Source organism: Nerophis lumbriciformis, linkage group LG22 (assembly GCF_033978685.3).
Source record: "Nerophis lumbriciformis linkage group LG22, RoL_Nlum_v2.1, whole genome shotgun sequence".
NCBI classification, from domain to species: domain Eukaryota; kingdom Metazoa; phylum Chordata; class Actinopteri; order Syngnathiformes; family Syngnathidae; genus Nerophis; species Nerophis lumbriciformis.
In genome coordinates, this window is record NC_084569.2 from 36,854,959 (window position 1) to 36,880,762 (window position 25,804).

At 41.5% G+C, this 25,804-nt stretch overlaps 1 protein-coding gene across 7 annotated transcripts in view; it reads left to right on the plus strand.

Moving 5' to 3' along the window:
• rbfox1 (RNA binding fox-1 homolog 1) overlaps nt 1-25,804 on the plus strand; it is a 733,656-nt gene that overhangs the window by 623,544 nt on the left and 84,308 nt on the right. For 6 of the 7 annotated variants that reach the window (XM_061973817.1, XM_061973818.1, XM_061973814.1 and 3 more), the window contains one exon: nt 17,312-17,351. The exons of the other annotated variant lie outside the window; for it this stretch is intronic. In XM_061973817.1, the coding sequence (XP_061829801.1) occupies nt 17,312-17,351 (40 nt within the window). The remainder of the gene's footprint in view (nt 1-17,311; nt 17,352-25,804) is intronic. 7 annotated transcript variants of the gene reach the window in all.

Consider the following 25,804-nt stretch of genomic DNA (forward strand, 5'->3'; position numbering starts at 1 on the left):
GTAGATTTTGTGATGTTAAAAAACATTGATGTAATCATGGTAGTATCGACTAGATACGCTATTGTACGTGCTATCATTACAGTGGATGTTAGGTGTGGATCCACCAAAGGCTTTTGTTTATATTGTAGCGTCCCGGAAGAGTTGGTGCTGCAAGGGATTCTGGGAATTTGTTGTGTTGCGGTGCAAATATTCTTCCAAAATGTGTTTGTCGTTGTTGTTTAGTGTGGTTTCACTATATGGCACATGTTTATGACAGTGTTGGCATTGTTCATACTGCCACCCTTAGTCTGCTGACATATGCAGTAACATATTGTGTCATTTATCTACCTATTATTTTGTCAAAATTATTAAGGACAAGTGGTAGAAAATTAATTATTAATCTACTTGTTCATTTACTGTTAATATCTGCTTATTTTCTGTTTCTATCTACACTTCTGTTGAAATGTAATAATCACTTATTCTTCTGTTGTTTGGATACTTTACATTAGTTTTGGATTATACTACAAATTTGGGTATCAAGCTGATACCAAGTCGTTAGAGGATAATACATTGGTCATATTCAAAATGTGTTTGTCGTTGTTGTTTAGTGTGGTTTCACTGTATGGCACATGTTTATGACAGTGTTGGCATTGTTCATACTGCCACCCTTAGTCTGCTGACGTATGCAGTAACATATTGTGTCATTTATCATTCTATTATTTTGTCAAAATTATTAAGGACAAGTGGTAGAAAATGTATTATTAATCTACTTGTTCATTTACTGTTAACATCTGGTTATTTTCTGTTTCTATCTACACTTCTGTTGAAATGTAATAATCACTTATTCTTCTGTTGTTTGGATACTTTACATTAGTTTTGGATGGTATCGGATTGATACCCAAATTTGTGGTATCAATCCGATACCAACTAGTTACAGGATCATACATTGGTCATATTCAAAGTTCTCATGTGTCCAGGGACGTATTTCCCGAGTTTATAAACATAATACACATTTTTTTTAAAAGAAAGAAGATTTTGTGATGCTAAAAAATATCGATGTAATCATAGTAGTATCGACTAGATACGCTCCTGTATTTGGTATCATTACAGTGGATGTCGGGTGTAGATCCGGTACTTTTTAGAGGCAGGATAATACCAAATATGATTCATTAGTACCGTGGTACTATACTAGTACCGGTATACAGTACAACCCTACTTGTCACTGACTATTAATGTAATAAAATAAATAGTTAATAGTTGATATCATTTACCTACGCTATTGTACGTGCTATCATTTCAGTGGATGTTAGGTGTGGATCCACCAAAGGCTTTTGTTTGTATTGTAGCGTCCCGGGAGAGTTGGTGCTGCAAGGAATTCTGGGAATTTGTTGTGTTGCGGTGCAAATATTCTTCCAAAATGTGTTTGTTGTCGTTGTTTAGTGTGGTTTCACTATATGGCACATGTTTATGACAGTGTTGGCATTGGTCATACTGCCACCCTTAATGTGACATGTATGGCTTTTGACTAAGTTTGCATCATTCGCTGGTGTGCAGTTCCGAAGTCACGATGATTGTGTCATTAGTTCGTTATCGGGCACAATGAAACCTTGGTTAGGCTTTGTTAGTTATAGACTATATGATTTGTGATTTTTTAAATGACAAACTTGCCACGAAATGAACAACAACAAGATTGATTTTTCAAAAATGATTTTAAAGATTGAAAGTTGCCATCAATTAGGGATCGGCGCCTATGCCTGGGGATTGGCAACACTAAAATTGGCCCTAGAGTGTGAATGATGTCTATCTGTGTTGGCCCTGTGATGAGGTGGTGACTTGCCCAGGGTGTACCCCGCCTTCCACACCCCACCGTCCCCAAGACCCAGAGAGGGACAAGGGGTAGAAAACTGATGGATGGCTCTATGACGAACAGACATCCTTGAGTACTGCTACCTCTCTGAAACACAGAGTACTGTGTACTGTACTGAAACACAGAGTATTGTATACTGTACTGAAACACAGAGTACTGTGTACTGTACTGAAACACAGAGTACTGTGTACTGTACTGAAACACAGAGTACTGTGTAACTGTACTGAAACACAGAGTACTGTGTAACTGTACTGAAACACAGAGTACTGTGTGCTGTACTGAAACACAGAGTACTGTGTGCTGTACTGAAACACAGAGTACTGTGTACTGTACTGAAACACAGAGTATTGTGTAACTGTGCTGAAACACAGAGTACTGTGTGCTGTACTGAAACGCAGAGTATTGTGTACTGTACTGAAACACAGAGTACTGTACTGTGTACTGTACTGAAACACAGAGTACTGTGTACTGTACTGAAACGGAGGCTTTTAGTCGCGCTATGAATGTCAGATTTTTGCTTTTGTATCATAAAACAAGGGGTTCAACCACAGTTCAAAAGTTTGTAATGAAATAATTATTTGATGGCTTATATTATCTCTTCCACCCACTGGTATAAAAGTCTAGTACTACAGGGAGTTACATAACGATACACCATTGTGTAGCACGTCGAGCTCACAGATTTTCATTTTGCAAGGATAGCAGCAAGCATAGAAGTGGAATCATATAACATATGATAAAGGCTATTAGTAGATGGGAAAATATAATAAAACGGTAATTGGAATGACTGATATGGGTTGGAGCATTGGCATTGAAAAAGGTCCCAATTCAGTTTCAGTTCAGTTCAGTTTCAGTTTATTTGGAACATGCATACGATACAATGTAATGCATCACACATTTCCAGTTGTTTTATTACAACACGTCCGAAAAGGAGTAGGAAGAAGCAGAGCTTATTTAATCCTACCCCTTTTCATACCATAGCTATTAGATCCCATTTCCTTGTTCTCTGTAACAGAACAGAGAACAATTAAATAATATACCATAGTAAGCATTAGGGTTGCACATCTCTCTCTGATAAACGATTTGATATGCATCTAGATACACAGGTTACGATTCGATTAAAAAACGATATCCTTTTATTACAGACCGATTCGATTGGATTCGATTCCGAACGATACGATTCGATTTGACGGTTAATATTCAAGACTCCAAATCCCCAAGCATTATGGCTTTATGGCACTGGCAAAAAAAACAGAACAACAAAATCACATGTCAATATATTTATTTTTTAGACATGGACCAAAAAAAGTCTGGCTGAATTGTAGGATGGGAACTCCAGAGGTAAAAGTAGCACATAATAGTAACAACAAAGTGCAATATTTCAGCCTGAGCATAGTTTTGAACACTAGAGGTAGGTAACAAAGATTAAATATTTCAACCTGCTGCCAGTGTACGTCAACGATGCTCGACACAATTTACAAATAGCATGGCTTCTGTCGAGCTTCCCTTCCTTCTTATAAAACCCAAAAACTTTCCACACTTTGGATTTCTGTCTCCCCGATGCGTTGCAAATCTTTCTCGGTCCATTATCACCTTCGGTCAGACTGAAGCTTTCGTTCTCCTCCTTCATTTTCCGTGTTGTCCCTTGTTTATCACTCGTGCTAATACTAGCTAGGCGGCTACCGCGTTTGGCGAGTAGCTTCAGCTCTCGCGTTGTTTTAGAGACGCCGGCGCATATTGTAATCTAGCCAACCCATGCAAAGTCTCGCGATAACCGATCCATGACTCTATAACCGATTCAGCTACGAATTCATGAATTATTCGCATTGATTGAGGAGTCTGCTACCGACGCAGCCTAATCGCTCACTTGTTGAATCGAATACTCGGTCGCATCGGTTTATCGTTCACAACCCTAGTAAGCATACAAATATTAAATACCTAAATAGTCTTTGTCTCAATAAAAATGGTTCAAGATGTTAATCATAATTCTTGTTCTGTGTACTTTGTGAACACTTGTAGTTTGAACAGTCTCTTAAACTGAATCATATTGCTGCTTTGTTGGATTTATTTGCTTAATCCATTCCATAATTTAATTCCACATACTGATATGCTAAAGGTTTTAAGTGTTGTACGAGCATACAATTGTTTTGAATGAGATTTTCCTTTAAGGTTATATTTCTCCTCTTTTGTTGAGAAGAATTGTTGTACATTCTTAGGTAGCAGGTTATACTTTGCTTTGTACATCATTTTAGCTGTTTGCAAATGCACCAAATCGTTGAATTTCAATAATTGCGATTTAATAAATAAAGGGTTTGTATGTTCTCTATATCCAACATTATGTATTATTCTACTTGATCTTTTTTGTAACACAGTTAGTGAATTAAGTGTACATTTGTAGTTATTTCCCCATATTTCTACACAATATCAATCAATCAATCAATGTTTATTTATATAGCCCTAAATCACAAGTGTCTCAAAGGGCTGCACAAGCCACAACGACATCCTCGGTACAAAGCCCACATAAGGGCAAGGAAAAACTCACCCCAGTGGGACGTCGATGTGAATGACTATGAGAAACCTTGGAGAGGACCGCATATGTGGGTAACCCCCCCCCCTCTAGGGGAGACCGAAAGCAATGGATGTCGAGTGGGTCTGACATAATATTGTGAGAGTCCAGTACATAGTGGATCCAACATAATAGTAAGAGTCCAGTCCATAGTGGGGCCAGCAGGACACCATCCCGAGCGGAGACGGGTCAGCAGCGCAGAGATGTTCCCAGCCAATGCACAGGCGAGCGGTCCACCCCGGGTCCCGACTCTGGACAGCCAGCACTTCATCCATGGCCACCGGACCTGTGCCCCCCCCCCCCTCCACAAGGAAAAGGGGAGCAGAGGAGAAAAGAAAAGAAACGGCAGATCAACTGGTCTAACAGGGGGGCTATTTAAAGGCTAGAGTATACAAATGAGTTTTAAGATGGGACTTAAATGCTTCTACTGAGGTAGCATCTCTAATTGTTACCGGGAGGGCATTCCATAGTACTGGAGTCCCAATAGAAAACGCTCTATAGCCCGCAGACTTTTTTTGGGCTCTGGGAATCACTAATAAGCCGTAGTTCTTTGAAGGCAGATTTCTTGCCGGGACATATGGTACAATGCAATCGACAAGATAGGACGGAGCTAGACCGTGTAGTATTTTATACGTAAGTAGTAAAACCTTAAAGTCACATCTTAAGTGCACAGGAAGCCAGTGCAGGTGAGCCAGTATAGGCCTAATATGATCAAACTTTCTTGTTCTTGTCAAAAGTCTAGCAGCCGCATTTTGTACCAACTGTAATTTTTTAATGCTAGACATAGGGAGACCCGAAAATAATACGTTACAGTAGTCGAGACGAGACGTAACGAACGCATGAATAATGATCTCAGCGTCGCTAGTGGATAAAAAAAATAGAACGAATTTTAGCGATATTACGGAGATGAAAGAAGACCGTTTTAGTAACACTCTTAATGTGTGATTCAAACGAGAGAGTTGGGTCGAAAATAATACCCAGATTCTTTACTGATTCGCCTTATGTAATTGTTTGGTTGTCAAATGTTAAGGTGGTATTATTAAATAAATGTCGGTGTTTAGCAGGACCGATAATCAGCATTTCCGTTTTCTTGGCGTTGAGTTGCAAGAAGTTAGCGGTTAACTCAGATATGTAACACTAGTGAGCAGTAGAGAATATGAAGTGATTTCTGGTCTAAAACATGTTTTGCTTTATTCATGATTGATGCGTTTCTTGCTACTTTATATATTATATTTTTTACATGAGATTTCCAATTGATTGATTGAAACTTTTATTAGTAGATTGCACAGTACAGTACATATTCCGTACAATTGACCACTAAATGGTAACACCCGAATACGTTTTTCAACTTGTTTAAGTCGGGGTCCACTTAAATTGATTCATGATACATATATATACTATCATCATAATACAGTCATCACACAAGATAATCATCAAAGTATATAATTTGAATTATTTACATTATTTACAATCCGGGGTGTGGGATGTGGGGGGGGGTTAGGTTGTGAGTGGGGGAAAAAGTTGGAAAAGTGGGCAAAAGTCCCGAAAAAGATCAAAAATCACACCCAGGTTCGAGTCCCACAAGTCCCGCCGCGTCCCACCAGAGTCCGGGGGTGCCTGACATGTCCACAACGCACCCAGAAAAGTCGCACTGTGAGTGGGGGAAAAAGTTGGAAAAGTGGGCAAAAGTCCCGAAAAAGATCAAAAATCACACCCATGTTCGAGTTCCACAAGTCCCGCCGCGTTCCACCAGAGTCCGGGGGTGCCTGACATGTCCACAACGCACCCAGCAAAGTCGCACTGTGAGTTGGGGAAAAAGTTGGAAAAGTGGGCAAAAGTCCCGAAAATAATCAAAAATCACACCCAGGTTCGAGTCCCACAAGTCCCGCCGCGTTCCACCAGAGTCCGGGGGTGCCTGACATGTCCACAACGCACCCAGCAAAGTCGCACTGTGAGTGGGGAAGAAAAGTTGGAAAAGTGGGCAAAAGTCCGGAAAATGATCAAAAATCACACCCAGGTTAGAGTCCCACAAGTCCCGCCGCGTCCCACCAGAGTCCGGGGGTGCCTGACATGTCCACAACCCACCCAGCAAAGTCGCACTGTGAGTGGGGGAAAAAGTTGGAAAAGTGGGCAAAAGTCCCGAAAAAGATCAACGGTTGATATCATCACTTCAGTCATCAACAATTGTATCATCAGAGAAATGGACATTGGAACAGTGTAGGACTAACTTGGTAGGATATGTACAGCAAGTAGTGGACATAGAGAGAGAGATCAGAAAGCATAAGAAAAAGTATCTACATTTCATTATTTACATTTCATTATTAACAATCCGGGGAGGGTGTTAGTTTAGGGATGAAGTTGACTGGAGGTGTTCTTTTAGTGCGGTTTTGAAGGAGGATAGAGATGCTCTTTCTTTTACACCTGTTGGGAGTGCATTCCACATTGATGTGGCATAGAAAGAGAAAGAGTTAAGACCGTTGTTAGATCGGAATCTGGGTTTAACGTGGTTAGTGGAGCTCCCCCTGGTGTTGTGGTTATGGCGGTCGAAGTAGTTTGACATGTACTTCGGTATCAGGGAGGTGTAGCGGATTTTATAGACTAGGCTCAGTGCAAGTTGTTTTACTCTGTCCTCCACCCTGAGCCAGCCCACTTTGGAGACGTGGGTAGGAGTGAGGTGGGATCTGGGGTGGAGGTCTAGAAGTAATCTGACTAGCTTGTTCTGGGATGTTTGGAGTCTAGATTTGAGGGTTTTGGAGGTGCTAGGGTACCAGGAGGTGCATGCGTAATCGAAAAAGAGTTGAACGAGAGTTCCCGCTAGAATCCTCATGGTTAATTTTATTAATTTTATCATCAATTATTACACCCAAAAGTTTGGTCCTAGTGTCAGGTTCAAACACTGATGACATCTATTAAACAAGACAAGAAGCAAAGAATCAAACAGAGACAGAATTCAATGTGGTTCAGTGAGGAGAAACGTGTACACCTGTACCCTTGAACAGTGTCATTACGTTCTGCCAAAAGATTGCACGCCTCCTTCTTTTATTTGGACCTTCCCTGACCACATGGCCACAGCTGTTTCTAAGGGACGAGGGTCGTAAACAGCTCACAGAAAAGGTCGTTAACAGTTCACAGAAAAGGTCGGTTCAAAAAAGAGGTCGTAAAAGAGTTCAAAAAGAGGTTCGTGAAACAGTTCAAAAAGAGGTCGTAAAACAGTTAAAAAAAAAAGAGGTCGTGAAACAGTTCAAAAAGATGTCGTAAAACAGTTAAAAAAAAAAGAGGTCGTAAAACAGTTCCAAAAGAGGTTTGTAAAACAGTTCAAAAAGAGGTTTGTAAAACAGCTCAAAAAGAGGTCGTAAAACAGTTCAAAAAGAGGTTTGTAAAACAGTTCAAAAAGAGGTTTGTAAAACAGTTCAAAAAGAGGTTTGTAAAACAGTTCAAAAAGAGGTTTGTAAAACAATTCAAAAAGAGGTCGTAAAACAGTTCAAAAAGAGTTTTGTAAAACAGTTCAAAAAGAGGTCGTAAAACAGTTCAAAAAGAGGTTTGTAAAACAGTTCAAAAAGAGGTCGTAAAACAGTTCAAAAAGAGGTTTGTAAAACAGTTTAAAAAGAGGTCGTAAAACAGTTCAAAAAGAGGCCGTAAAACAGTTCAAAAAGAGGTTTGTAAAACAGTTCAAAAAGAGGTTTGTAAAACAGTTCAAAAAGAGGTTTGTAAAACAGTTCAAAAAGAGGTTTGTAAAACAGTTCAAAAAGAGGTTTGTAAAACAGTTCAAAAAGAGGTTTGTAAAACAGTTCAAAAAGAGGTCGTAAAACACTTCAAAAAGAGGTCGTAAAACAGTTCAAAAAGAGGTTTGTAAAACAGTTCAAAAAGAGGTTTGTAAAACAGTTCAAAAAGAGGATTGTAAAACAGTTCAAAAGGAGGTTTGTAAAACAGTTCAAAAAGAGGTCGTAAAACAGTTCAAAAAGAGGTTTGTAAAACAGTTCAAAAAGAGGTTTGTAAAACAGTTCAAAAAGAGGTTTGTAAAACAGTTCAAAAAGAGGTCGTAAAACACTTCAAAAAGAGGTCGTAAAACAGTTCAAAAAGAGGTTTGTAAAACAGTTCAAAAAGAGGTTTGTAAAACAGTTCAAAAAGAGGTTTGTAAAACAGTTCAAAAAGAGGATTGTAAAACAGTTCAAAAGGAGGTTTGTAAAACAGTTCAAAAAGAGGTCGTAAAACAGTTCAAAAAGAGGTTTGTAAAACAGTTCAAAAAGAGGTTTGTAAAACAGTTCAAAAAGAGGTTTGTAAAACAGTTCAAAAAGAGGTTTGTAAAACAGTTCAAAAAGAGGTCGTAAAACACTTCAAAAAGAGGTCGTAAAACAGTTCAAAAAGAGGTTTGTAAAACAGTTCAAAAATAGGTTTGTAAAACAGTTCAAAAAGAGGTTTGTAAAACAGTTCAAAAAGAGGTTTGTAAAACAGTTAAAAAGGAGGTTTGTAAAACAGTTCAAAAAGAGGTCGTAAAACAGTTCAAAAAGAGGTTTGTAAAACAGTTCAAAAAGAGGTTTGTAAAACAGTTCAAAAAGAGGTCGTAAAACAGTTCAAAAAGAGGTTTGTAAAACAGTTCAAAAAGAGGTTTGTAAAACAGTTCAAAAAGAGGTCGTAAAACAGTTCAAAAAGAGGTTTGTAAAACAGTTCAAAAAGAGGTTTGTAAAACTGTTAAAAAGGAGGTTCGTAAAACAGTTCAAAAAGAGGTTTGTAAAACAGTTCAAAAAGAGGTCGTAAAACAGTTGGTGTCTGGAACTTGGGCAGATCCTGCCTTCTCTCCGCTTTGTAGTCCTTGGGTTAAGACAATATATTTCTGTTGATTACAATACATGAAAGAAAACAAAAACCCCTTCATGTTGCTTTCCATCTTATACAGTGTAGTTTTACAAACCTTCTTGGTAGATTCAAAGACAGCTTTTGACCTTTTGCCAGGAACTCATTTCAACACAAAGTATTGTGATAATTTAGATAGAATTATTCTAGAAACACAGGTTCCTGCACTGCAAAAACTGAAATCTAAGTAAGATTAAATATCTCAAATAAGGGTGATATTTGCCTATTTTCCGTCTGATAAGATCATTCTTCTCACTAAGCAGATTTTATGTTAGAGTGTTTTACTTGTTTTAAGTGTTTTGGTCCTACATGATTTCAGTAAGATATTACAGCTTGTTGCTGAGATTTGATGACCTATATTGAGTAAAACATGCTTGAAACTAGAATATCAACTGTTGCAAAGCTGTGTCATCAACACTCACAAGTATAAAACGACTTTTTTAAAGTAATCATTTCTTACTTCAAGCATGAAAAAAAAATCATGATTTTGACACAATTGTGTCTCATAACTAAAACAGATGACAGCCAAATGGGCTGTTTTATTTTCAATGAAACAATAGAAAATACGTACTCATATAGTAGTACAGTTGGCACAGTACAGTAAACTGACAGTTAATATTTAAACATTTAACATTTCTAACAATTTTGAACAGAAATAGTTCATGCACATTTAGATAAATTCTTCAAAATTACAATTAAAAAAATTTTGGCCGGGGTTTCGGGCTGTATATATGCGCACTAATTGACTGAAAGAGCACGCACTTGGCGCGATGATGTCATGTTATCCATGGAAAAATGCATTTTTAGACCATATGATTTGCCTGAGCGGCTAGGAGACTCCGAGAGTAACAAGCGGTTGCCTTGTTGAATTTCCATTAAGAACAATAAATTTGTTTTTAGTGTAAGTAAATGTAATGCCGAGCGCATATCATTATGTCAAGATAATGGCACTAGCATTTATTTCATTTAAGAATATTTTTCAACATATTGGGCAAAAAGTTCTCATATTTTTTTTCTACCAAGAAAAGTGCACTTATTATTAGTGAGAATATACTTATTTTAAGGTATTTTTGGGTTCATTGAAGTTAGCTAATTTTACTTGTTTTGGAAAGTCTTGACAAGCCAAATTTTCTTGTTCTATTGGCAGATAATTTTGCTTAGTTCAAATAAAATACCCCTCATTTTTGTATTTTTTTTTCTTGTTTTTGAACACTGACTTTTTGCAGTGTGCTATTACCCACTTAAAAATCAGGTCTTTTCTGTTAAATAATCCGTTTTTCTTAAATTTTCTGTATGTTCTGGTTGCATTCACAAGGTCTTAATTCTGTCATTTCAGCCATGTACACCATGACACAAAAAAAAGGTGTATCTGTTACAATGAAGTATAATCCAATCATGGCCCCCGAAGCAGAGACCTGCAAATAGGGATGATACTCGAAACCGGTTTTCCCGGTTGTTCGATAAGAAAAGAACCGAGTCCTCGGACTCGAATCCCTTTTTGAGAACCGGTACCCGTTACCGAGACCACTATAGTAAAGAAAAAGAGTTGGTTCTTTATTCGAATCCCGTCCCACAAGAAATGCCCCGTGGGACATCACAAGAAATGACGTCACGTCGCTCAGTCATTAGGCGCAGATAGGGAAAGCAGGAAAAACAATGGACCGGAAAAAGCGCTCCAAGGTGTAATAAAGTTCAAAACAAAAGGTATAATCCAATGAATAACTTTACTGAGAGATTTGAGCAGGGTACAAGCACATGACCAACACTTTTACCACCAACCGGAAACATAGCAACCAGGCTAGCAACGCACCTCCTTTACGGCAGCTGTCGCAACGTTCTTAAAGCAACCGCAGCACATACATATATATACAACATATATCTCCCTTTTTGAACTTTTCTTTTTCTTTCCTTGTAAACAAAACAAAATCACACTGTCTGTCTAATTATAAATAATGCAGACGAGGCGTGTTGGCCGAGTTCTTGACGTTTACTTTCACAGCGTGCTCATAACCTCATTCTTAGCTGCCGGGTGGCGACATGCAACAACACTTTTCGGGGCTTCGTCACTCCTGTTGCATGCTGGGTAGTGTAGTTGTTATATTCCCTAGCTCATAACATCACATCTTTCCCCCTATAAAGAAATAATGTTAACTCAATAAAGTGTATTTCTTTTTTTAGCTTCAACTTTTCATTTTTTTTTAGCATTGTAACCACATTTGCAAACAACTTTTCTCTTCATAGAATTTCCTTTCAATAAAGAAATAAAGTGCAAAAATGTCAAAGCATCATAACAAACAGTTATGTTCCAATAGCAGCAGAAGTGCACTTTTTGGAGAGCTGTATTATTTTCAGTTTTGTGCCCAAGGGACTGATTTTATTTAACACTATATTATTATTTATACACCTATAGTGATCACAGGGACAGGTTGTTTTTGTGTTACTGTACACTCTTAGAAATAAAAGTGCTAAGTAGAACCATATAAGGTTCTTCGGCTCGTCCTCATAGGAGAACCCTTTTTGGCTCCAGGTAGAACCTTTTTATAAAGGTTCCACCTGGAACCCTTTTGGAGGGTTCTACCTAGAACTGTGTGTGTAAGGTTCCACCCAGAACCCCCCATGAGAGGTTCTACAAAGAACCCACGCAGGGAGTTCCACTAAGAACCCTTTCATGTTTCAAGGGTTTCATCTAGAACCCACACAGGGAGTTCCACTAAGAACCCTTTCGTATTTCAAGGGTTTCATCTAGAACCCACACAGGGAGTTCCACTAAGAACCCTTTTGTATTTCAAGACTTTCATCTAGAACCCACGCAGGGAGTTCCACTAAGAACCCTTTCGTATTTCAAGGGTTTCATCTAGAACCCACACAGGGAGTTCCACTAAGAACCCTTTCGTTTGTCAAGGGTTTCATCTAGAACCCATGCAGGGAGTTCCACTAAGAACCCTTTCATGTTTCAAGGGTTTCATCTAGAACCCACACAGGGAGTTCCACAAAGAACTCTTTCATGTTTCAAGGGTTTCATCTAGACCTGACACAGGGGGTTCTAAAAACATCCCTTTTCAAAGGTTTTCACCGATAACCGTCTTGTCTTCTGAGGGTTCTATAAAGAACCATATTGTATTCTACAGATCAGTTTAGTTCATATTATATTGTGGTCATTTATCATGTTGACATTGAACAAACATTCAAAACATTTTAATGAGAAAAACATTTATTTAAAGATAGGCACCATTATTGGCAAATGTTATCAGGAAGTATGTCCCTGGTGACACAGGATCTTACCCATGCTTTCAACAATCCCTGAAGAACTCTTTCTTCCAAAAACGGTTCTCTGGATCAAAATAGTTCTCACTGGAACCCTTAGTGTTAGTGAGAACCCTTTTAAAACCAATTATTCAGAAAAGGGGTTTTAAAGGGTTCTCTGGATCAAAATGGTTCTTACTGGAACCATTAGCGTTACCAAGAACCCTTGAAAAACCCTTTCTTCGGGAAAGGGTTTTTCAGAAGCAAATGGTTCCAGTTAGAACCTCAGCCCTTGTTGAAGAACCCTTTTAGAACCCTTATTTCTAAGAGTGTATATATTTGTTTTTCTGGAAAAATCCCACTTAATATACTTTGGGTAACAATAGTCAATGTTTATTTATTTTATTTTATTTTTTTAGGGGGGTAACAGTCAATATTTATTTATTTATTAGATTTTATTTTTTTCTTATATAATAAAAGTGAGCTTTTGTTAAACCAAATATTGTGTGTTTTTTTCCATATACAACAACCTATCTGGACTCGATAAGAGAATCGATAAGTAATCGGTTCGATAAGAGGTTTTCATAATAGGCTCGAACTCGATAATTTCTTATCAAACATCATCCCTACCTGCAAACAACTAGGGCAGAATTACGATAGTTCACGACCAAGAAGTGCACTATCCTGTGGGTGGAACAAAAAACAAAGGTTAATAACAAAAAGAGACAGCGACAAAAGGTCACCATGACAAAAAAAAAATAAACGAATGTAAAGGGTGGACAAACAATGAGAGAAATGCACTGTTGTAATGTAACAATTGAAAAACAATTCCAGACATGAACAATGCTCAAAGATAGATAAGTAAGCAAGACCAGATCGGGAAAATAAACAATCAGCGTAACTTGCTCTATCTCAGGAACACCAAATATGGGCACTGCAATAGCAGTAAGACTGGTCTCAGGTCCCCACATCTGTCGTCCCTTCCAAGGTTTCACATTGTTCACATTGGTTTTTTGATTGATTGATTGAAACTTTTATTAGTAGATTGCACAGTAAATATTCCGTACAATTGACCACTAAATGGTAACACCCCAATAAGTTTTTCTCTTAATTACCGATTCCGATATCAACCGATACCGATACATACAGTCGTGGAATGTATATTGCATACTTGCCAACCCTCCCGAATTTCTCCCGATTTCCAGCCGGACTTCAGGCACGCCCCCTCCAGGTCCATGCGGACCTGAGTGAGGACAGCCTGTCGTCACGTCCGCTTGGCCAACCAAAAAGTAACCACAGAACACTATACCGTATAGTGTTCTGTGGTTACTTTTTGGTAGGCCAACGGTTTACGTTGCATTGCGCACCCTGACGGCGAGTGTGGGAGTCGGTTCTGAAGTATGAAGTAAAGAGACGTAACATCGTCACCTCGCCTGGTTATTGACTCCAACCCAGAATATTACACTGCCCATACCTACGCTCCTTCAAAGGCTGTGCTACTGGCTGCAAAGCATTGCACTTTCAAATACAACAATGAGTAGAGGAGTGTTATGTGTGTATATGTGTAAATAAATGAACACTTAAATTCAAGTATTTATTTTATTTATGTGTATATACATATATATATATATATATATATATAATTCACTGAAAGTCAAGTATTTATTTTAGTTATATATATATATATATATATATATATTTTTATTTTTATTTTTTTTATATAATTTTATTTTTTTTTATTTTTTTATATATAAATATATATATATATATTAGAGATGCGCGGATAGGCAATTATTTCATCCGCAACCGCATCAGAAAGTCGTCAACCATCCGCAATCCACCCGATCTAACATTTGATCAGAACCGCATCCGCCCATGGTTATATATCTAATATAGACGATGCAAGGCATTAGTGAGGTTATAAAGCTTTTGCCTGTTAAAGAAAGGAGACTGATCCAATGCAGCACAGACATTCGCGTGCCACGCTGTCACGACCCAGACGCACACCAGTGCGCAATCATATGGGAGCCGCGCTGAGCGCACCTCCAAGCGCGTCTCGCTGCAGGCGACGGCCGGGTATATGGGCCCGACGCTCCAGCACCATCCATTTTCAGGGCTAGTTGATTCGGCAGGTGGGTTGTTACACACTCCTTAGCGGGTTCCAACTTCCATGGCCACCGTCCTAGCTGCTGTCTATATCAACCAGGATGAGCCCCACCCCTTTCGTGAGCGCACTGCGCGCGGAGTGACCCCTGTTACACGCCCCCGGCAACAGGGGTGGCGGGCAGGTAAGCTGCGCGGGCGGAGCGCGCGGAGTGACCCCTGTTACGAGCCCCCGGCCACGGGGGTGGCGGGCAGGTAAGCTGCTTACCTGCTGCGCGTGACGCCGGCCGCGGCGAAGGCGGACGAGGCGGGGTGTCGGTGCGGTGGGCACAGTGGTGACCCTGGACGTGCGTCGGGCCCTTCTCGCGGATCGCCTCAGCTACGGCTCCCGGTGGGGCCCTCTCGGGGGAAGGGGCCTCGGTCCCGGACCCCGGCGAGGCGTCACTTCTCCGCTCCGTAAAAGTGTCCATCTCTTTTTTTTTTTTCTTCTGTTGTGGCATATGCTGCAGGTGCCTGCTCGTTTTTCGTATGTGGGTAACAACATTTAACTATGTATATATATTTCCCAATTGGTTTAACTGCCACCCGCCTGAATCTATTTAAAATCTAATTTTTTTTTAACCACCCGACCCGACCCGACCCGCGGATAAAATCTAATTTTTTTAAATTTCATCCGCCCGATCCGCGGATAATCCGCGGACTCCGCGGTTGTGCCCGCAAACCGCGCATCTCTAATATATATAAAGAAATACCTCAGCCCCCCACCCCCCCCCCACCCCCCTCCACCCACCCCAAAAAAAATCTCCCGAATTTGGAGGTTTCAAGGTTGGCAAGTATGGTATATTGTAGCGTCCCGGAAGAGGTAGTGCTGCAAGGGGTTCTGGGTATTTTTGTTCTGTTTGTTGTGTTACGGTGCGGATGTTCTCCCGAAATGTGTTTGTCATTCTTGTTTGGTGTGGGTTAACAGTCTGGCGCATATTTGTAACAGTGTTAAAGTTGTTTATACGGCCACCCTCAGTGTGACCTGTATGGCTGTTTACAAAGTGTGTGTGAAAAAGCCGCATATATTATGTGACTGGGCCGTCACGCTGTTTGTATGGAGGAAAAGCGTACGTGACGACAGGTTGTAGAGGACGCTAAAGGCAGTGCCTTTAAGGCACGCCCCCAATAATGTTGTCCGGGTGGAAGTCGGGAGAATGGTTGCCCCGCGAGAGCTTCGGGAGGGGAAGTGAAATTCTGGGGTCTCCCAGGAAAATCGGGAGGTTGAAACCGATACCGATAATTTCCGATGTTACATTTTAAAGCATTTTTCGACATCCCTACTAAAAAGTGTCAGTCGCAATACCTTTGCTACCAAACAATAAACCAAGTAAAAAAAAATTAAATAATCTAAAGAAGAAAAATGAGGAATTATTCTATATGTTAATATGAAATAAAAACAGTACTTAATTGATTCCAATTGTAAGGCAATAACATCCAATCAAAAAGTCACGACGAGGGGGTTTTCGCAACTCACTGCGAGGATTTTTCTCCCGGGATGCAATCGGACTTTTCCGGACAAAGGTAGCAGGTGGGAACATATTTATTATTAATCTAACTACACAGGACAAAAGACAGGAACTAAAACAAAAGGAAAGTGTGCCGATTGCACGAGAGGCTAAAGAACATAAAATTTAACGCTTTTGGATGATTTACCAGTTACTATGGTAATCTAATTAGTTACAATGGTCATCTAATTAGTTACTATGGTAATCTACGTCACAGCAGCTCAGACGAGGCACCAAGCAGTGTGGGCGGGAAGCATTTCCACAGACGCGGAAGGAGACTTTCACAACAAAGTTCTAAAGCTTAGTGATATATCAGATTGTAGGTGGGTTTGTTTTGTACCCTTCGCGTTCATAATTCACTGTTTGTTGCATTTCGCGTGATTGTAAAAATGTGTCGATCGAAAGGGGGTGTGACGTTCATATTTTGTCAATATTCAGTGTTTTATCCTTCATAGAAAAATGTAAAATTCCATTACGTTCTTTAAGGCGGTCTGTCATAACGTTTTTAGCATTTAATCAGACATAATTGTGAGGTTTTGTATTAGTGTTCCTAAAAATAGATATATCGGCCCCCAGACACATTTTTTTCTCTCTAAATGTGGCCCCCCGAGTCAAAATAATTGCCCAGGCCTGGCATAGAACGAACAAGATTTACTGCGGCATGAATGAAGCAATGGCATGAAAAGAGTAATGTCGCCAGGCCGACTAACTGGCAAAGACAGGCTTAAATAATAGTCTCCTGATTAGAAACAGGTGAGAGGCAGGTGAAAATCATAAGTCGCCATGGAAACTAAAACAAACAAGGGAGCGCAAACAGGAACTAAAAGAGTCCAAAACAAACAGAAAATAACAAAAACATAATCCAGACCACAGATCATGACAATGTGTGGGTAAAAAAAGAAGAAACTTTGACATTTGAATACACAAAATACAGTAAGTTAATTTTGTGGAAATCTCCCAGCTTCCTTATCCAGCCTTCCCCCTTAGACCCTGGTCCTATTATTTTATTTCCCCTGGTTGCCAGTCGGACTGTGGACATGGGGATGGCTCAGCAGCCATCCCATTGCCTGCATGACAACATGCACTAATATGGATGTTTTTTTTTGTTTTGTTTGTTTTGTTTTATTGTGTGTTTGTTTGTGTTTGCATCCTCTACAGTGTTGTTTACCAGGATGGATTTTATGGTGCAGATATTTATGTAAGTACTGTTCACTGGTATGACATTGCATGCAATCTCTGAACTTACATGGTATTTTTGCTTTCACTTACTTATGTGGGCCTGCACTGCAAAAACTGAAATCTATGATGAAATATCTCAAATAAGGGTGATATTTGCTTATTTTCTGTCTGATAAGATCATTCTTCTCACTAAGCAGATTTTATGTTAGAGAGTTTTACTTGTTTTAAGTGGTTTGGTCCTAAATGATCTCAGTAAGATATTAGATAGATAGGTCTTTATTGTCATCAGTACAACAAAGCTTTGTTTTCAGCACAAACCCGTTCAAGATTAGACAAACAAATAGTGTACAGAGTTACAGAACAGGAACGCTGATGGGTCGCCACAAGGCGCCCCGTAAAAGGTGGGAAAAAGGTAAAACGCTGGGGAAGGATGAGTAAAAAAATACAATCTAGACTGAGATCCTAAGGGGCCATAGTCTGGAGTGGGAAAAAACTTCCATAGCAAAGCACATATACATATTACAGCGTACATCTCGAGATGTCTAGCAACATAGGGGAGGGAGTGCGAGGTCATGATGGTAGGCCGCAGCTCTCAGGCGCTGACCATCCATTCATCACTCCTATGGGATTTGCTTATTGCTGAGATTTTATGACCTATATTGAGTAAAACATGCTTGAAACTATAATATCAACTGTTGCAAAGCTGTGTCATCAACACTCACAAGTATAAAACTGCTTTTTCAAAGTAAGAATTTCTTATTTCAAGCATGAAATAAAAAATCATGACTTTGACACAAATGTGTCTCAATAATTAAAACAGATGACAGCCAAATGGACTTTGCTGTTTTATTTTCAATGAAACAATAGAAAATACGTACCGTATTTTTCGGAGTGTAAGTCGCACCGGCCGAAAATGCATAATAAAGAAGGAAAAAAACATAAATAAGTCGCACTGGAGTATAAGTCGCATTTTTGGGGGGAATTTATTTGATAAAAGCCAACACCAAGAATAGACATTTGAAAGGCAATTTAAAATAAAAAAAGAATAGTGAACAACAGGCTGAATAAGTGTACGTTATATGAGGCATAAATAACCAACTGGTATGTTAACGTAACATATTATGGTAAGAGTCATTCAAATAACTATAACATATAGAACATGCTATACCAGTGGTTCTTAACCTGGGTTCGATGGAACCCTAGGGGTTCGGTGAGTCGGGCTCAGGGGTTCGGCGGAGGTCAAGACACACCCGACTCATCGTGTAAATACAAACTTCTCCCTATCGGCGTATTACGGATACGACAACAGCAGAAGTCAGACTGATTTGCAGGTGTGTAATTTGTTGTGAGTTTATGCACTGTGTTGGTTTTGTTCTTTGAACAAGGTGATGTTCATGCACGCTTCATTTTGTGCACCAGTAATAAAACATGGTAACACTTTAGTATGGGGAACATATTCACCATTAATTAGTTGCTTATTAACATGCAAATTAGTAACATTTTGGCTCTTAACTAGTCATTATTAAGTACTTATTAATGCCTTATTCAGCATGGCCTTATTATAAGCCTAACCCTAACCAAATAACTCTAAATTAAGTCTTTATTACCGTATTTTTCGGAGTATAAGTCGCACCGGAGTATAAGTCGCACCTGCCGAAAATGCATAATAAAGAAGGAAAAAACCATATATAAGTCGCACTGGAGTATAAGTCGCATTTTTGGGGGGAATTTATTTGATAAAAGCCAACACCAAGAATAGACATTTGAAAGGCAATTTAAAATAAATAAAGAATAGTGAACAACAGGCTGAATAAGTGTACGTTATATGAGGCATAAATAACCAACTGGTATGTTAACGTAACATATTATGGTAAGAGTCATTCAAATAACTATAACATATAGAACATGCTATACGTTTACCAAACAATCTAATCGCTAAATCCCATGAAATCTTATACGTCTAGTCTCTTACGTGAATGAGATAAATAATATTATTTGATATTTTACAGTAATGTGTTAATTAATTTCACACATAAGTCGCTCCTGAGTATAAGTCGCACCCCCGGCCAAACTATGAAAAAAACTGCGACTTATAGTCCGAAAAATACGGTAAAAGCTTTGTTGATACATTTCTATCCTATCCAGTATTTTATTGGAAAAAAAACAGCATACTGGCACCATACTTATTTTGATTATTGTTTCTCAGCTGTTTGTATATGCTGCAGTTTATAAATAAAAGTTTATCCAAAAAAAAAAATTATTAAAAGAAGAATTTTTTTTTAAAAAGCCTCTGCACATGCGCATAGCATAGATCCAACGAATCGATGACTAAATTAATCGGCAACTATTTTTATAATCGATTTTAGTCGATTTAATCGATTAGTTGTTGCAGCCCTATTTCTTACATTTACTAAATTCATTGAAATGTGTGCAAAACTGAAACATAAGTGCCCTAAAATAAAGGAGCTGGTTTGGATATCTCGGTGAAGTGGCTCGCTGGAGTCAGCCAAATTTTAGGACCGTCTGCATTACTTTATTTACAATAAATAAGTCGACTGTCCATTATTGACGTTTACTTATCAATTTTATAATCGTCTATCTCCAATTCCCCCCACCTCTAAATGTGAACCACAGACTTTATAACCTTTAAAATATTTATTTGTGCCGGTACTTACTTTCGGAATGACATTCTGACGTCAAAATGTATTAAAACTGTCACTTACCGTATTATTCGGAGTATAAGTCGCACTGGAGTATAAGTCGCATTTTTGGGGGAAATGTATTTGCTAAAAGCCAACACCAAGAATAGACATTTGAAAGGCAATTCAAAATAAATAAAGAATAGTGAACAACAGGCTGAATAAGTGTACGTTATATGAGGCATAAATAACCAACTGGTATGTTAACGTAACATATTATGGTAAGAGTCATTCAAATAACTATAACATATAGAACATGCTATACGTTTACCAAACAATCTAATCGCTAAATCCCATGAAATCTTATACGTCTAGTCTCTTACGTGAATGAGATCAATAATATTATTTGATATTTTACGCTAATGTGTTAATAATTTCACACATAAGTCGCTCCTGAGTATAAGTCGCACCCCCGGCCAAACTATGAAAAAATTTATAATTCAAAAAGTACGGTACTCATATAGTAGTACAGTTGGCACAGTACAGCAAACTGACAGTTAATATTGAAACATTTAACATGTGACATTTCTAACTATTTTGAACAGAAATAGTTCATGCACATTCAGATGAATTCTTCAAAATTACAATAAAAGCGCATATCATTATGTCAAGATAATGGCACTAGCATTTACTTAATTTAAGAATATTTTTCAACATATTGAGAAAAAAGGTCTCGTATTTGTTTTTTCTATCAAGAAAAGTGCACTTGTTATTAGTGAGAATATACTTACAAACCCCGTTTCCATATGAGTTGGGAAATTGTGTTAGATGTAAATATAAACGGAATACAATGATTTGCAAATCATTTTCAACCCATATTCAGTTGAATATGCTACAAAGACAACAAACTGATAAACTTTTTTTTTTGTTGCAAATAATCATTAACTTTAGAATTTGATGCCAGCAACACGTGACAAAGAAGTTGGGAAAGGTGGCAATAAATACTGATAAAGTTGAGGAATGCTCATCAAACACTTATTTGGAACATCCCACAGGTGAACAGGCAAATTGGGAACAGGTGGGTGCCATGATTGGGTATAAAAGTAATGCTCAGTCATTCACAAACAAGGATGGGGCGAGGGTCACCACTTTGTCAACAAATGCGTGAGCAAATTGTTGAACAGTTTAAGAAAAACCTTTCTCAACCAGCTATTGCAAGGAATTTAGGGATTTCACCATCTTCGGTCCGTAATATCATCAAAGGGTTCAGAGAATCTGGAGAAATCACTGCACGTAAGCAGCTAAGCCCGTGACCTTCGATCCCTCAGGCCGTACTGCATCAACAAGCGACATCAGTGTGTAAAGGATATCACCACATGGGCTCAGGAACACTTCAGAAACCCACTGTGAGTAACTACAGTTGGTCGCTACATCTGTAAGTGCAAGTTAAAACTCTCCTATGCAAGGCAAAAACCGTTTATCAACAACACCCAGAAATGCCGTCGGCTTCGCTGGGCCTGAGCTCATCTAAGATGGACTGATACAAAGTGGAAAAGTGTTCTGTGGTCTGACGAGTCCACATTTCAAATTGTTTTTGGAAACTGTGGACGTCGTGTCCTCCGGACCAAAGAGGAAAAGAACCATCCGGATTGTTATAGGCGCAAAGTTGAAAAGCCAGCATGTGTGATGGTATGGGGGTGTATTAGTGCCCAAGACATGGGTAACTTACACATCTGTGAAGGCACCATTAATGCTGAAAGGTACATACAGGTTTTGGAGCAACATATGTTGCCATCCAAGCAACGTTACCATGGACGCCCCTGCTTATTTCAGCAAGACAATACCAAGCCACGTGTTACATCAACGTGGCTTCATAGTAAAAGAGTGCGGGTACTAGACTGGCCTGCCTGTAGTCCAGACCTGTCTCCCATTGAAAATGTGTGGCGCATTATGAAGCCTAAAATAGCACAACGGAGACCCCCGGACTGTTGAACAACTTAAGCTGTACATCAAGCAAGAATGGGAAAGAATTCCACTTAAAAAGCTTCAAAAATGTGTCTCCTCAGTTCCCAAACGTATACTGAGTGTTGTTAAAAGGAAAGGCCATGTAACACAGTGGTGAACATGCCCTTTCCCAACTTCTTTGTCACGTGTTGCAGCCATGAAATTCTAAGTTAATTATTATTTGCAAAAAAAAAAAAAAAGTTTATCAGTTTGAACATCAAATATCTTGTCTTTGTAGTGCATTCAATTGAATATGGGTTGAAAATGATTTGCAAATCATTGTATTCCGTTTATTTTTACATCTAACACAATTTCCCAACTCAAATGGAAACGGGGTTTGTATTTTAAATTATGTTTGAGGTTCATTGAGGTTAGCTAATTTTATTTGTTTTGGAAATTTTCTTGTTCTATTGGCAGATAAGTTTGCTTAGTTCAAGTAAAATATCCCTAATTCTTTTATTTTTTTGTTCTTGTTTTTGAACACTGACTCTTTGCAGTGTGGGATTTAACACGCAGTGTTGTGCTTACTGAGAGAGGTGACGGCTCAGACACCAGGGGGCAGTATATACAATCATTTATTATATATAATAAATATATATATAATAATAACCAATACAACTAAACTATAGAAATAGAGTGTGTGACTAAAATACAAGAGTGTGTGTGGTGTAAGACTATGTGTGTAGATATCTGAAGTGTGTTACCAAGTGTTGATGAGAAAAGGCAGACAAGTCCAAAGAGGGCAAGGCAAAAGGGGTCCAAGATCAGCGAGGGGTCCGTGGGGGCAGAGAGAGACGTCAGAGTCCAGGGGCGAGTGAGGAGTCGGGAAATGAAGAAGGCAGTCCAAAACACCGGGGAAACAACGGGAGATCTCGAGGAGGGAAGACTCGGGAAGGCAGGTACACCATGAGAAAATTAAGTTCCCGCGACGATCCTTGGGTCCACTGGTCCTTTATTGATCTCGCTCTGATCAGTCGCAGGTGTGCAGATTGCCAGCGAGTGATTGCAGCTGGTGGCTGCAGCAGGGCGGAGACGCGCGCGGCGCGTCCCTGGATGTGCGCACCAGTGGGCGTGTCCCGAGGTGCGCACAGACGGATGAGCGGCGTTGGCAGGAGCCTGAGCCGTAACAGTATCCCCCCCCTATGGACAGATTCCAGATGTCCAACATACTCACGAAACAAGGGAGGGTGGAGGGGAGAACTGGTGGTGGGTCGCCGGCCCCAGTGTCCCCGAATCCACCGAGGACGAGTCTGATGGCGGCGGCGAGAAGAACGCCGCTGAAGCCGGCGACCAAGGGACGGCCACCATCTTGGCCGTCGGGAAGGCGGACGTGATTGGCGCCATGGTGCGTCTCGCCGGAAACGAGGATATGACATCGGCGAGGCAGGCGTGGAGGAAGACGTCATCGGCGAGGCAGGCGTGGAGGAAGACGTCATCGGCGAGGCAGGCGTGGAGGAAGACGTCATCGGCGGCGTGGAAGCGGCAGACGTCATCGGCGGCGTGGAAGCGGCAGACGTCATCGGCGGCGTGGAAGCGGCAGACGTCATCGGCGGCGTGGAAGCGGCAGACGTCATCGGCGGCGTGGAAGCGGCAGACGTCATCGGCGCCGTGGAAGCGGCAGACGTCATCGGCGCCGTGGAAGCGGCAGACGTCATCGGCGCCGTGGAAGCGGCAGACGTCAAAGGCGTGGAAGCGGCGGACATCAAAGCCGGAGACGAGGAGGGCAGCTGAGGAGCTGGCCGAGGTGCTGGAGTCGGCGGAGCAGGCCGAGGTGCTGGAGTCGGCGGAGCAGGCCGAGGTGCTGGAGTCGGCGGAGCAGGCCGAGGTGCTGGAGTCGGCGGAGCAGGCCGAGGTGCTGGAGTCGGCGGAGCAGGCCGAGGTGCTGGAGTCGGCGGAGCAGGCCGAGGTGCTGGAGTCGGCGGAGCAGGCCGAGGTGCTGGAGTCGGCGGAGCAGGCCGAGGTGCTGGAGTCGAGGCCAGCCTGGGAGCTGGTGGAGACGTGGGGGCCAGCCTGGGAGCTGGTGGAGACGTGGGGGCCAGCCTGGGAGCTGGTGGAGACGTGGGGGCCAGCCTGGGAGCTGGTGGAGACGTGGGGGCCAGCCTGGGAGCTGGTGGAGACGTGGGGGCCAGCCTGGGGACTGGTGCTAGCTCGGAGACTAGCCGAGGGGCTGGTGCTAGCTCGGACGCTAGCCGAGGGGCTGGTGCTAGCTCGGACGCTAGCCGAGGGGCTGGTGCTAGCTCGGACGCTAGCCGAGGGACAGGTGCTAGCTCGGACGCTAGCCGAGGGACAGGTGCTAGCTCGGACGCTAGCCGAGGGACAGGTGCTAGCTCGGACGCTAGCCGAGGGACAGGTGCTAGCTCGGACGCTAGCCGAGGGACAGGTGCTAGCTCGGACGCTAGCCGAGGGACAGGTGCTAGCTCGGACGCTAGCCGAGGGACAGGTGCTAGCTCGGACGCTAGCCGAGGGACAGGTGCTAGCTCGGACGCTAGCCGAGGGACAGGTGCTAGCTCGGACGCTAGCCGAGGGACAGGTGCTAGCTCGGACGCTAGCCGAGGGACAGGTGCTAGCTCGGACGCTAGCCGAGGGACAGGTGCTAGTTCGGACGCTAGCCGAGGGACAGGTGCTAGCTCGGACGCTAGCCGAGGGACAGGTGCTAGCTCGGACGCTAGCCGAGAGACAGGTGCTAGCTCGGACGCTAGCCGAGGGACAAGTGCTAGCTCGGGGACAGGTGCTAGCTCAGACGCTAGCTCGGGGACAGGTGCTAGCTCAGACGCTAGCCAGGGGACAGGTGCTAGCTCAGACGCTAGCCAGGGGACAGGTGCTAGCTCAGACGCTAGCCAGGGGGCTGGTGCTAGCTCGGAGGCTAGCCAGGGAACTGGTGGTTGCGGCTGGGAAAAGCGGAAGACAGGTGGAATTAGTCTGGCAGAGGGTAGCCTGTCTTGGTGCAGCTGCGCCACCCCATCAGCACAGCCACCAGTACTACCCCCCCTCTCCGAAAGCGGATGCCAGACGCTTCTCTCTGGCTGAGGAACAGTCACTATGGGTGGGAGGAGGGTGTCCAGGCGACGGGTAAATTCCTCCTTGCTCACATCACTGCTAAACATGCCTTTCCATGACAGTTTGGCAGGACAAGAAAACTCCTCCGGTGTGGAGCGAAAAAAAGAAAAAGACATGGTGAATGGGGCAAGAGGCAGAAAAAAGAGAAAAAAAAAATCACAGGGGGCGGAACTAAAGTCACTGGGGGCGGGGCTAAGGAACTGTGCCGTCAGGTCCTTTAATAATTTTGGCGGGAACTTACTGTTGTGCTTACTGAGAGAGGTGACGGCTCAGACACCAGGGGGCAGTATATACAATCATTTATTATATATAATAAATATATATATAATAATAACCAATACAACTAAACTATAGAAATAGAGTGTGTGACTAAAATACAAGAGTGTGTGTGGTGTAAGACTATGTGTGTAGATATCTGAAGTGTGTTACCAAGTGTTGATGAGAAAAGGCAGACAAGTCCAAAGAGGGCAAGGCAAAAGGGGTCCAAGATCAGCGAGGGGTCCGTGGGGGCAGAGAGAGACGTCAGAGTCCAGGGGCGAGTGAGGAGTCGGGAAATGAAGAAGGCAGTCCAAAACACCGGGGAAACAACGGGAGATCTCGAGGAGGGAAGACTCGGGAAGGCAGGTACACCATGAGAAAATTAAGTTCCCGCGACGATCCTTGGGTCCACTGGTCCTTTATTGATCTCGCTCTGATCAGTCGCAGGTGTGCAGATTGCCAGCGAGTGATTGCAGCTGGTGGCTGCAGCAGGGCGGAGACGCGCGCGGCGCGT